This window comes from Coenobita brevimanus, chromosome 93, assembly GCF_032717465.1.
Source record: "Coenobita brevimanus isolate Jiangsu-jjx chromosome 93, ASM3271746v2, whole genome shotgun sequence".
Classification (NCBI taxonomy): Eukaryota; Metazoa; Arthropoda; class Malacostraca; order Decapoda; family Coenobitidae; genus Coenobita; species Coenobita brevimanus.
This window is the reverse complement of record NC_137046.1, coordinates 25,455,779-25,470,357: the sequence shown is the minus strand read 5'-3', so window position 1 is coordinate 25,470,357 and position 14,579 is coordinate 25,455,779. Positions and strand designations below refer to the sequence as shown.

The 14,579-nt window shown below is 40.2% G+C and overlaps 1 protein-coding gene across 1 annotated transcript in view; it reads left to right on the top strand.

Annotated features, from left to right (window-relative positions):
* The window catches only part of LOC145412387 (sulfotransferase 1A1-like), a 257,463-nt gene that overhangs the window by 161,218 nt on the left and 81,666 nt on the right, over positions 1–14,579 (top strand). Inside the window, exon 5 of the mRNA XM_080282275.1 lies at positions 72–198. Coding sequence (XP_080138401.1) covers positions 72–198 — 127 coding nt within the window. The remainder of the gene's footprint in view (positions 1–71; positions 199–14,579) is intronic.

The following is a 14,579-nucleotide window of genomic DNA, read 5'->3' as shown; positions in this document are numbered from 1 at the left end:
GACACACCATATTCAGTCTTTTTTCTTCATTTGACTTATCTCCACCTTTCCTGGTCCATGTGCCCCTGAAGGTGGTGTACGTGATGAGGAATCCCAAGGCCGTCGCCGTGTCCTACCACCACCACTCACGTCTCTTCTCTGAGATCGGCTTCCATGGACCTCTTGACAAGTTCGTCAAGTATTTCACCGAAGGCAATCGTGAGTTCTCATTCACTCTGATAATTATCGCCCGCCATTAGAAGGCGGAGCGATAATGTTTTTGCCTGCCTGTGTGTGTGTGTGTGTTCCAAGCATATCCCATGAACGGCTTGAGTTATCAACATGGAACCTTTAGGGTATCTAGTTATGGCCAAAATCTTGGACTAGTTAGAAAATGGGCACTCATGGTCAAGGTCAAGGTCACCAAGATGGCCGCCAAATGCCAACTAGTTTTTTTTTTTTTTTTTCGACAGCCTTTAGCACCATTACATCTCATGAATCTCTTGAGCTATCAGCATGAAACCTTCAGGGTATCAAGATATGGCGTAAATCTTGGACATGCCCAACAGCATATTCTGGCGGGCGATTAGCGTTCGGCTCCAGAATGCTTTTCTTTCATAAAATCCATCGGAGCTGGATCCTTAAGTTCCTGTTTTTATACAGTACGTAAATGATGCATTATATATTAATACATTTTTATCGGTCGCCTTTAGAAGGTGTTTTTGACTGCCTCTGCTTGTCTGTCGATGTGTGTGTGTGTGTGTGTGTGTGTGTGTGTGTGTGTGTGTGTGTGTTCCCATTATATATGATGAATAGATTGAGCTATCAGCATGAAACCTTCAGTGTATCTATCAAGATATGGCCTTTATATACTGTATATACTGTATGCAAGCATACTTTATAGCCCCTAAACTGAGGGGTTGTTTTTGCCTGACTTGCGTGTCTCCCGGGCATATTCGCGCTCCGACAGACTCTCTAAAAATATTTGCCAAAAATCAGTTATTAGACCTAGATTATAATAATTATATTTGCATGTGGCACATACCTTCAGCTTTCTCCTGGGATGTTTGTTGAGCCTTCGTCGAGTACCGTAGGATTTGTGGAGACCTCTGAAATTGGGTAACGAAGTCTCCACTTTACACATCCCGACAACCCGTAATATGATTACCACAGCCTGATATTATCACTAGAAACACTATTCTATGATTCTCAAATAGTTTGGAATCCATACTCCAAAAAAAAAACAAAAAAAAACTGAGAGCAATGAAAATTACGAGAGCGTATGACCTTCCCACTTGTGATCGTTCGCCGCTGGTGTTCTGTCATTTATTATTCATAAAAACACTCAGTGTTTATATTTCTATTACTATATAACACTTATATATATCTACAGTCTTTATCCATAAGTTTCCTTCAGTAATAGTAGTTTATTGTCACTGTAGGCATTCAATTTCTCTTTCAGTAAAATACGTAGCATTCACTTTCTCGTCCTGTATACTAGCGTTGAGAGTGAATCTGTCACTTTCATTTTCACTTTCATAACTCATAGTATTCATACATGCTAGAGTGAAACTTTCACTTTCATTACTCCTAGTATATATACTCGTATACTTATACCGGTATTACTACTCATTTACATTTCTATTTACATTCTCTGTTTTATTTACATTATTTACATTTCTATTTTATTTACACTGTGTTATGCAGTCACTTGCAGTAACTTATAAAACTATTTTCCACTGTTCACTTGTATTTACATTCATTGCTTTCACTTGCTGTTACACATTATTTACATTTCCACTTGAACTGTTTTACTCACCAGATAGATCGTAGTCACGGTCTATCATTTTCATTGACAAATTAGCCAGTTCACGTTTCATACCAGACACTTAGCCTTTTACCTCTTTCCACACGAGGTTTAGTAGGGGATAGAGGTCACAGGGCCCATTGCATGGGGCTAAAAAGTGGCGGAATTGGGCAGGGGCGAATCCGACGTGCTCTCACCTTGAAACATGACAGTAAACTGAATACAGTGTGGTGGCCTGCCTATGCAATGCTGCCAATGTCAGCAGGGTGAAAGCTGCTAATATATATGCTATGAAATGATTGGCAGGAAATCTAGACAATACATAATAAATTAGGTAGTTCCAGGTGAATGTAAATATCACTTAGGCTTCTCACTTCCTTTCTTATATATATTTTTATTACGAGAATAGATTATATGGCATATTTCAAGGGGAAATAAACAGCGAAAATTAGCGAACGAGTGCAAGTGAGGTGTTGTCAGGTAATAATTAGCCAATTCCAGGTGTATGACACTATCACTTACCTTATTTCTTTCTTGTATATATTATTTGGTATAAGAATAGGGCATAGGGCTTATTTCAATGGATGAAATCTGTGGAAAATTCCAGGGAAGATTTACTTAGCGTATCACAGCCGGGCAGGCGAGAGGAGAGAGTAATGGAGGGGAGGTAGGGAGGGGAGTCAAGAACGGGGAGAAATGGCTAAATTGTCAACAATGGATGGGAGTACAGATGAGATTAGGAGTGCTGACTAGTGTTGGACATTGGCAGTACTGATACATGATACAAGCCACCACTTGAAAGCCCGGGCGAATTCAAATAACACAGAATCACAAAAGTAACACCCCGCGGAATGATCCCTTGCTCCCAAGTGTCACGAAAGTGACGCCCCATGGTTAAGGGGATAGTAAGTGACACTGGTTCAACCACAGCACCCCTTGTGTCCGCCAGTGCAGTACGTGGCCGGGTGAACACTCCCAAAGTTTATTACCCTGGCGGGGTGTGAACCCTGGCTCACCCGTGTACGAAACTCACACTCTACCACTGTACCACAGAGGCTCCATATCTATCTATCTGTCTATCTATCTATCTATCTATCTATATATATATATATATATATATATACATTGCTCAAAATAGAATAGTACTCAAGGATGTTTTGGTAATTATCTCAATCACGATATAAATTATTCCAAATATGATATTTAATTTCTATTCCGGAGTGTATCGTGTTCATTTTGTCATGATTTGTTTTAGTCATGCTTCATTGGTCATCACTCAGAAAGCAGCTCTTCCAAGTCAGGTCAAAAGTGCAAGTTCACAATCACTTGCAGGCGATTGGTTTCTGTTGTTAAAACATGTCTTTGACAATTCTAACCCTGTTGGTTTACTTTCTGTTGGTCATTCATGGTGTGAGAATACACCTGAATGAGATTCTGTGTGCTAGAGCATGCATGATGCTTGAGAAAGGCCAGACGCAGTGACAAGTTGCTCTGCTAGTGGGTGTGAGTCAGGGGTGTATCCGGAATGTGTGGCATCGCTACCAGGATACACCGTAGGAGACGTGGGACAGGTCGTGGAAGGATAACTGATGACAGAGAGGACCGTCATATGGCCCTTATGGCACGTCGGGACCCATGTTTGACAGCTCAGAGGATCCAGAACGAATTTAGGGCTGCCACTGTGAGGACTCTGAGTGACCAGACCATCCGTAACAGGCTCCACGAAGTCTGCCTACACTTCAGGAGACCAAACATTGTGCCTCGGATCACTGCTGCACACTGCAGAGCTTGTCTCGCATGGACTAGACAACACCTCCGTTGGACAGTGGACCAGTGGGCACATGTACTGTTCATGGATGAAAGCCGTTTCAGTGTTGATCACCCAGATGGTCGTATTCGGGTCTGGAGAGATGTATGACAGCGTTACAACCCTCAGTTTGTTGTGGAACGTGACTGATGGGGGCGTGGATCAGTAATGGTCTGGCCGGAGTCTTCACCAATCATCGTGCAGACCTCCATATTGTCCAGGGTAACATGAACGCCCAGAATTATCGAGACGATATTCTGGAGCTTCATGTCTTGCCAATGGCAAATCGTATCGGTGCTGGTTTTATCCTAATGGACGATAAAGCCTGTCCCCACCGAGCCAGACTTTTCTTCAGGATCACAATATCGAGCATATGGAGTGGCCAGCTTTGTCGGCGGACTTAAATCCGATTCAAAACATTTGGTGGATACTCGGTGACAGAGTTAGGAGCCATCAGCCCCCCGTTTCCAGTGTCCAGGACTTAATTGTTGCCATCAAGGACGAGAGGAGGAACATTGACAATAATGTGATCCGGAACACTATTCTGACCATGCGTAGGCGTTGTCGAGAGTGTGTGAGACTCAATGGTGCAGCTACCCATTATTAATGTTGATTTGGAGTCGAATTAAACTCATTAAGTCCATGTGTTATCTGATTCATTGTGTGATTATTATTTTGGTGCTCGTCTTCTTCAAAGATAAATTTTTCATCCAATCTTTTGAAAATCGGTGGTCATATCCCATTGAGAGTCTCATCAGTGAATGATTCTCATGATTAGCACATGATTTTGAACATATGTTTGCTATAAATTCTTTATATTCAGGAAAATGATCCTGAGTACTATTCTATTTGAGCAGTGTATATATATATATATATATATATATATATATATATATATATATATATATGTATATATATATATATATATATATATATATATATATATATATATATATGCAGAGACTTCACTTCACCGTGAAGATATGTATGCAAACTAACCAGAGGAGAAATGAAAGGAGCAACAGTGAGTACTTTCGTATATTATATACATCTTCAGGTAGTGGCACTACCTACTGCGGGTGCGCATAAAAGACCTCTACCTTTTACGTTTCTGTCTCACTCTGTCTGAAGATGTAATATACGAAAGTACTCACTGTTGCTCCTTTCATTTCTCCTGTGGTTAGTTTGCATACATATATATATATACATATATATATATATATATATATATATATATATATATATATATAAACAGAATATGTATTTCTTCGGGATGGGTTGCATGAGACCAGACTTCCAGCAAGAAGGAACGGTAAGAGACAAAGTCGACCCCATCAAACCTGTACGCTTTAAAAGTACTGAGACACTTGAGAGCAGAAAGTACATCCCCTGAAGATTGATATCTCTCATGAGTAAGGGAGTAGAGGGAGCAGATGGAGGAATACCATACAGTATATATATATATATATATATATATATATATATATATATGGGAAATATTTTCCCCCAGAGCAGTTGCACTCTCTACTTTTAAAATAGTCGTCCCTGGTTAGAGAGCAGAGGAAAACCTGAGATAGTTAATACCTATTCAAGTGGTTTTTATAACCCAGAAATTACGTTCTCATTAATAATTTTTATTATTGACAAATTAAACGCTACTGCGTCTAACCCTCATGGACAACTATCTTGTAAATACATGTAATTATTTGGAAAGTTCCATTGACCTAAACTGCGTCTGCGCATTAGATGACGTGACTAGAGGATGAGAAGCCTCTCATGAAAAGCAGATGTGGGTTTAATATATTTACATAGCATTGTAATTAACAAATAGTTGACATCTCTACAATTCTATGACGGAGATGGAGGCCCACCATTTGCACACACTCTGCTCGTAGACTTCGTCGAGCTAGCACCGTGTACATAAACACCTCAAGGACGATTGGATGCCCAGGCAAGCAACTTAAAGTCAGGCTCGTCATCATCTGCTGTCCGACTCTTTCTAGCTAAGTAACCTTTACGAACTGGCCAATTCAATGGGGGATTAACTAGGAGATAGGAGGGTAATAATTAGGTGAGTCAAGGTATCAATTACGGTATGCTTAAACCTAAGAGACTTATGTGATTTACTTAAGGATAAATTTTTGGTGCGTCGAATGAGGACCTACGATTTCTTTCCCAGAGATTGCTTACATTTTTGGTGTCGAGTGAGGATACTGAATTATATAAAGTCAAATTTCTGACATTTTTGGTGCCCCGAGTGGGGAGAGCAGATGTGTGCCGAAGCAATGAATGTGTTTAAAGTTGCTTTTGTTGGGCATAGCTTGCTACTACATTCGGTTGAAGTGGATGACATGGAAATACGTATATATCGAGCTCCGGGTGGAAGGGTAAGTTCCTTCTCCGATGATGAAAGGCTAAATGCCGTGTTAGATTGGAAGCATGACCGTACTGCCCTTTTCCTGGGAGGAACTGATATTCATGAAGATGTGGAAGTGATAATTAGCTGAGCCGGAAAATGATTATCTGGAAATTGAGTGTGGGGATAAAATATAACCCTCGAGGTTTAACAACCCAGGGGGATAGGCTTGATATTGCAGACCTAATCCCTACACTCTTCAAAATTTAAAATAATTAGATAATTACTAAGCTGGGGTAAATTTGTGGTTGAAATTAATGATTAAATTATTAAATTAGAAATCAGTCAACATGTCTGTTTCCTTGTTAACGAGATCTTCTAGCAGTAAGGCAGGATGGGTAACAAAAGCCATAAATGATTGCAAACAATCGTTAGACGAAATACCCTTGTCCAGGGAGAACTTAAATAGTCTCCTAAATATATTGAAAGACCTATGGACTAAGTATGAAGAAGTTTATGTAAATTTAGAAGCGGCTATAGTAAAGGCTGATGATAAAGATCTCTTAGAGTCAGAGACTTCGAAATTTGAAGGTAAATTAGAAGAATATTTAACAGTATTAAAGTCACTAGAGTCAAAATTAGCTGAGACTGCCGCGGAATCAGAAGTTGTGGAACAGGAGAGTAGAGCTGTACTACCACAAATAACGCTTCCTGAGTTTGATGGGGAGCAAAGTTGGAGATCCTTTTGGGATCAATTCAAATACTTAGTTCATAATAGAACCGATCTCCCTAAGGTTAGCAAACTCACATATCTCTTAGGACAGGTCAAAGGAACACCTTATCAGCTGATAAAGGAATTACCAGTAGAAAATAATAATGAGGTGCCCTTGACTATTCTTAGACAAAACAATGAAGTCAGAGAACAAGTTATCACCCAATTACTGAAGGCTTTAATAGAATTACCCATATCTACACACGATTTTGATTCCTTGCAAAAATTTAGAATAGCAATGAGTTGTAATTTAAAGGCCTTAGGTACTTCCGAAGATATTAAGGGATCAGATTGGGTGCTTTCCAGAACTGTATCCTTAAAGCTTCCACCAAAAACTAAGAATGCCTTGTATGGTTGGTACCAAGAGGATAATTTCTCCTGCGAAGAGATTGGGGAAGGCTTGATGTAACTCTGTAAACATTTGCAAGGAACAGTAAAACCTACAGAGATTAAACAGAAGACTGAAATAAAGAAAAAACCCAATAACCAACTGGTTGAGAAACTTAAGTCAGAGAAGACTAAGTTCGTGCCTTAGGAAAAGATAGGTACTTTCCTTAGTTCCTTAAAAGGCTGAGGATAAAGTAATAACAACAAGGAATAGACAAGCTGATGAAATTGAGAAAGTAAAACATTCCATATTAAATGACAGGAATGTTTGTGTATTTTGTAGAGAGCAACATTACAGTGCATCTTGTCAACATTATCTTGCTTATGCTTCTAGAGTACGAAAGCTTCAGGAACTGGGGTGTTGTATAATCCACACTTCTGCGGACTGTAAGACTAAATTAAATCTTTGTTTTAAATGCAAAAGGGATTATCATCATAGTGCTTTATGTCCAAGGATGGAAATTTAGGTTCCTAAACCTGCAAGCGTCAATATAACAATTGCTAAGGAGAATACTCCAGTAGTAATGTCAGCTGCAGTTCCAATAGCAGATGTGACGGTAGTGACTGAAAACAGAAACCTATTAACATGTACCCTTTTTGATACAGGTGCTCAGAACACCTTCATTTCTGCAGACATTGTGAAGAAGTTAAAGTCACTTAGTATTGGCAAGGTAAATTTGGCCATTACAGGATTCTTAACAACCAAGAAAGCTCAGTCTTTTTATTTAGTTAGACCTGTAATACAACTAGGCAGATATTAATGCCGTATAACAGCAGCTGTACTTGATATTATGGAGATAAGTATATATATTTATAAGGACTTAAGGAAACCTCTGATCATCTACAAAGCTCAGGAATAAAGTTGGCTAAACGGAATTTAGAATCAGATACTATGGGTCCCATCAAAATGATAATTGGTTGTGATTACTGTGGAAGATTCCTACACAGGACTTTCAAGAAGAATAAGGTACAGTTGTTCAAGCGTCCAGGAGGTAACCTTATTATGGGTCAGTTGCCTTTTCCAAAACAAGTTAAAGGAGAGGCTGAACTAGTAGACTCAGTCTTTGTTACCCCCACACAGCCATTGATGGTAGCTAGAATAGGTGCAGAATTAGAACCTACTCAGATAAATGACTTGTTGGATGAAAATATTGAACCTGTACACACTCTGTGAGACCTAGACAGTGTAGGAATACACTCTGAGGACCCAACCCCTGAAGATAAAAAATAACTTTGGATTTGTAAAACCAGTCTGTGGAATTTAAGGATGGACAGTATTGGATAGGACTACCATGGAAACTAAACCATTCGGAGTTACCAACAAATTACCAAGTAGCTAAAGCTCAGTTAAATTCTCATCTAAGAAAGTTGAGAAAGAAACCAGAACATCTAACCCTATATGATAATATTATAAAGGATCAATTGAAGAATAAATTTATAGAAGAGGTAGAATTCCCTGTTAACCACAAGGAGGGACATTATTTGCCTCATCATGCTGTAAGCAAGGATTCAGTAACTACTCCCATAAGGATAGTTTTCAGTTGTAGTAGTAAAGCGTCCAAGGGATCAGCTAGTTTGAACGATTGCCTATATGCTGGACCTACACTAACAGAGAAGTTAGGGAATGTGTTACTAAGATTTAGAGAGAAACCTTACGCTTACACAGCAGACATTAGTAAGGCTTTTCTCAGAATAGGACTGAGAGAGGAGGATAGGAAATTTACAAAATTTCTCTAGCGTCATGATCTTCAAAATGAGGATAGTCCATTGAAAACTTACTGTTTCCGATCGGTGCTCTTTGGCTCTTGTGCTAGTCCTTTCCTACTTTGCAATATTTTAAAACATCATTTTGAAAATGCCAAATGCCCAGAAATAGAGCAGGCTTTTTATATGGATAATTTGCAAGGTGTTGCTGATACAGAGTCGGAAGCTCAAAAGGCTTATGAAGTAGCCAGTTCCGAATGTGGGAAGGCAAATTTGCCGTTACAGAGCTGGAATACAAATTCACCGCTTTTGAGGAATAAAATACAAGAGGACTATCCAAATTTTGACATTCCCAAAATTCAAAATGTGTTGGGTCTTAACTGGGATACAACAGCTGATGTAATAAGTTTGAAACCAATTAAGTTCTCTGATGTCACTCTCACCAAGAGGTCCTTGTTAAGTTAGGTCTCCATGTTATTTGACCCATTAGGTTTGGTCAATCCTATAGTTATTAGGGGCAAATGTTTAGTAAAGGAGGCTTGGCGAGAAAAGTTGGACTGTGACACAGAATTAGATGAGACATATGTGGAACAATGGGAACAGATTAGAAAGGAGTTTGAAACCACATCAAAGATATGTACTCCCAGAAAAATAAGCAGTAGTGAGAAGTCGCATTTGCACATATTTTGTGATACTTCTGAAAAGGCTTATGGAGCAATAGCTTATTACGCAACAGGAGAGGATAGTAAGATTATTATGTCCAGCGCCAGACGGAAGAACCCTACCTCAAATGGAATTGGCCTCCATAGAAGTAGCAACTAAATTGGCCAGGTATATAACCACTACTCTTGATACTCAGTTTGAGGATATTTATATATGGACTGACAGTGAGATTTGTCTTTACTGGATAGGAAAGGAAGACAGTAAAATTCCGTTCATCCACAATAGAGTGAAGACTATTAAAGAACTGGCCTCCAAATTTAAAATTCATGCATGTATCCTCCAAACAAAACCCAGATGATCTGCTCTCGAGAGGTTCAACAGAAAAGAGACTGATCAAAGATAACTTGCGGTTTAAAGGTCCCAAATGGTTACTCACTTAAGATTGGCCTGAGCAGAAACAGAATAGTATTCCTGAGGTTGGTGTAGTAAACTTGGATCCTGTAGTACCTGAGCCAGATGTAATTGACATCAGCCAATTTTCATCAATAAGACAACTTATTAACACCACGAAATTAGTAGTTGAATTTTTGAATAGGAAAGTGGGGTTTCAGAAGTTAGATCCCATTTAATATTGGCTGAAAGGGATACAAAGAAATTATTACGGAGAGATATATGACCTTTCAGGCCAAGGCACTGGGATCAAGAATAAGCTGATAAGAGATTTAGGCTTGTTTTTAGACGGGAAGGGTCTGATTAGATGCCGGGGCCGAATAATAAAGGCTGATTTGCCTCTAGAAACGACATCCCATAATATTACCCAAGAGTGGATACTTTGTACAGTTATTTGTAAAGGAAGCCCATGATTTGACTCTTCATGAAGGCGTGCTGCAGACTGTGGCCCAAATCTGGGAAAGATATTGGATCCCTAAGGGTAGACAGGTCATAAAGAAATATCTCAAAGGTTGCATAACATGTAAGAGGTATGAACAACGACCATATGACTGACTATCCAGGACCACCTGCCTTACCAGGGGATAGGGTAAATGTAAGTCGGCCCTTCCAAGTGACTGGAGTGGATTACACAGGGAACTCCCCATAAGGTTTACATATGTCTATTTACTTGCACTTACACAAGGGCAGTTCATCTAGAAATGGTGGAAGATCTGAGTTCAGAGATATTCCTGAACGTATTTCGAAGATTTGTCGCTAGAAGGTCTTGTCCTAACAAATTAATAAGCGACAACGGAACCAATTTCGTTGAAGCAGCACCTTTACTTTTGAACATAATGAATGACCCAAAGGTTAAGTCGGCACTGGGAATCCGAAATTGTATCTGGCAGTTCATAGCTCCAAGAGCATCATGGCAAAATGGATTTACCGAACGAATGATTGGTATTGTGAAAAACTGCCTAAAGAAAACATTACACAGAACTAGGATAACAAGAGAAGAGTTAAGAACAGTGATAATTGAAATTGAAACTAGGATTAATAATAGACCCTTAACTTATTTAGATGACAGTAGCATTTCGATTGAGGCCTTGACACCGGCTCATTTGTTACATAGCAGAAAGCTCCATCCGGTGCCTTGTGTTGATATCCAAGAAGAGTACCCCTTGAGTTAGCAGCTACCCTGGCTACAGGGGATGGTGGAGATCAAGCGGTCAAGATGCGCGACCTAGAAGGGCCGCAGCACAGGGTTCTCGAGACCTATGGAGAGAACTCCTGGCTAAGGGTCACATTGCATGATACAGTGTATCATTTTTGGCCCGGCCCCAAAACTGTGGGATATATTTTCCCCCAGAGCAGTTGCACTCTCTACTTTTAAAATAATCATTCCTGGTTAGAGAGCAGAGGATAACCTGAGATCGTTAATACCTGTTGAAGCGGTTTTTATAACCAAAAAATTATGATCTTATTATTAATAAATTAAATGCGACTGCGTCTAACCCTCGTGGACAACTATCTTGTAAATACATGTAATTATTTGGAAAGTTCCATTGACCTAAACTGCGTATGCGCATTAGATGACGTGACTAGAGGATGAGAAGCCTCACATGAAAAGCTGTTGTGGGTTTAATATATTTACATAGATAAAAGGAATATTTGGTTTGGCTTTAGTTTAATTAAAACTGAGATTAATTAGTCAGATTTGCCCTGAATATATCATGATGTAATCTAACTACTTAGCATTGTAATTAAGTAATAGTTGATACCTCTACAATTCTATGAGAGAGAAAGAGGCCCGCCATTTGCTTGCACTCTGCTCCTAGACTTCGTCGAGCTAGCACCGTGTACATATACACTTCAGGGACCCTTGGATGTCCAGGCAACCGACTTAGTCAGGCTCGTCGTCATCTGCTGTCCGACTCTTTCTAGCTAAGTAACCTTTACGAATTGGCCAATTCAATGGGGGATTGGCTAGGAGGTAGGAAAATGATAATTAGGTGAGTCAAGGTATCACTCTTAAACCTAAGAGACTTATGTGAATTACGTAACCCCTACACCGCGGGCATGTTTACCTATGTTTTGCGTGTGCCGCGGGGTTATTCGGGCTCCGACAGACTCTCAAAAAATATTTGCCAAAAATCAGTTATTAGTCCTAGAATATTAGAATTACATATACTTATGGCACATACCTTCAGCTTTCTCCTGGAATGTTCATTGAGCCTTCGTCGGTTACCGTAGGGCTTGTGGAGACCTCTGAAGTTGGGTAACGAAGTCTCCATTTTACACTTCCCGACAACCCGTAATGTGATTACCACAGCCAGATATTAATACTATAAACACTACTCTATAATTTTCAAGTAGTTTGGGATCCATACTCCAAAAAAAACCCCCACTGTGAAAGCAATGAAAATTACGAGCTCGTTTGACCGTCGCACTTGCGCTAGTTCGCTCTTGGTACTCTGTCATTTATTATTCATAAAACCCCTCACACTTTATATTTCTATTACTATATAACACTTATATATATCTACAGTCTTTATCCATAAGTTTCCTTCAGTAGTATTAGTTTATTGTCATTGCAGGGATTCAATTTCTTTCAGTAAAATACGTAGCATTGACTTTCTCGTCCTGTATACTAGCATTGAGAGTGAATGTCACTTTCACTCTCACTCTCATAACTCATAGCATTCAGACATACTAGAGTGAAACTTTCACTTTCATTACTCCTAGGGTATATACTCGTATTCTTATAATACTACTCATTTACATTTCTATTTACGTTCTCTGTTTTATTTACGTTATTTACATTTCTATTTTATTTACACTGTGTTATGCACTGTCACTTGAAGTAACTTATAAAACTATTTTCCACTGTTCACGTATATTTACATTCATTACCCCCCTGGGGGTAGGGGGGTTTCTAGAATACTCCCCCAGTATCCCTGCTTGTCGTACGAGGCGACTAAAAGGGTTGGTGGTGGGTTAGTGCCCCACCCCGTAAAAAGAACTAACTAAAAAAGCGAACAAAGCGCCTCGGACCCGGACGGACCATACGTTGACGACTAAGGAACGGACAAAGGACATTCTTAGGGTGGGAACATGGAATGTGAGAGGAGTGAATGATGAAGTGAAAGAGAGAGAGATTGTTCAGGTGCTTAAGGATGCAAAAGTGGATATATGTGGATTGACTGAAACTAAATGGAAAGGTGAAAGGGTGAGAGAATGGGAATATGGTGTAGGTATATGTGCGGGAGTCAGTGAGAATGAGAGGGCAAGAGAGGGAGTATGTCTGATGATAAGCAAGAAGTGGAAGGAGAATATAAGAGAGTATGGAACAGTGGGTGCAAGGATTGTATGGGTGAGGATGAAAGTAGGTATACAAGCATGGGCGATTATATGTGTGTATGCTCCGACAGAGGACCGAGTGGCAAGAGTGAAAGATGAGTTTTGGGCGAGAGTAGAAGCATGTATGGACAAGTTTGAGAGGAGCGAGAGAGAGTGCTGTTGATTGGAGACATGAATGGCAAAGTTGGGAATGTACGAGTGGATGGAGTGGTTGGTCAGTGGGGTGTGCCAGCTGAAGTAGATGGGAATGGTAGTGCTTTGGTGGACATCTGTGCTGGTAAGGGGTTGGCAATAGCCAACACCTACTTTCGTCATAAGATGATCCACCGGTATACATGGAGAGTAATGAGGAGGATGGATGGTGAACTTGTTGAACGAAAGGCAATGATAGACTACGTGTGTGTGGATGAGCGAATAAGAAGACAAGTGTTGGATGCAAGAGTGTGGAGAGGGTGGGAGAATGGAGTCTCGGACCATCACTTAGTGATGGCCAAGGTAAAGATGCAAAGAAAGTGGTTGAGGAGGCAAAGGGGAAGACAGGAGGAAGCAGCTCCTGTGAGAAGAGTGGAGAAATTGCAAGATAGTGAGAAAATGACAGAGTATAAGAGCATAGTGGAAGAAAGATTGGGAAGGTATGAGCTAGAGCAGATGGAAGAGGTGGAAGACGTATGTAAGATATTCACGGAAGAGATAGGCGCAGCGTGTGAGGCGGTTTGTGGAGTGAGGAGGAGATGCAAGGGTGTGCAAGGGAGAGCATGGTGGAATGATGAGATGAAACGAGCTGTGGAACAAAAGAAGAAGGCATATGGTGAATGGTTGGCGAGTAGAGGTAGGGGAGAAGATGAGAGAGAGAAGAGAGAGGTATATGTGAGCAGGAGAAGGGAGGTTAAGAGATTGGTGAAGGAGAGTAAGAAGCAAGTGGATGAAGACTTTGGGAGGAATCTGAGTGTGAAATGGAGGGAGAGTAAGAAATTGTTTTGGAAGGAGGTAAAGAAAGTAAGGCAGTGTGAAAGGGAAAATAATAGGGGAGTGAAAGATAGGAATAATAAATTGTTGGTGGAGAAGAGAGAGAAATTGAGGAGATGGAAGGAGCACTTTGAGGATTTGTTGAATGTAGAGAGTGAGAGCAGTGTGAGTATAAGTGGTTGGGGAATGGCTGGGAGAAGAAGAGATGAGAGGAGGGAGGAAGAGATCAGTAGGGCAGAAGTAGTGGAAGCGATGAAGAAGATTAAGCTGGGAAAGGCCCCAGGAATTGATGGAGTGTGTGGTGAAATGCTTAGGTATGGGGGTGAGATTGTTGTGGAGTGGATAT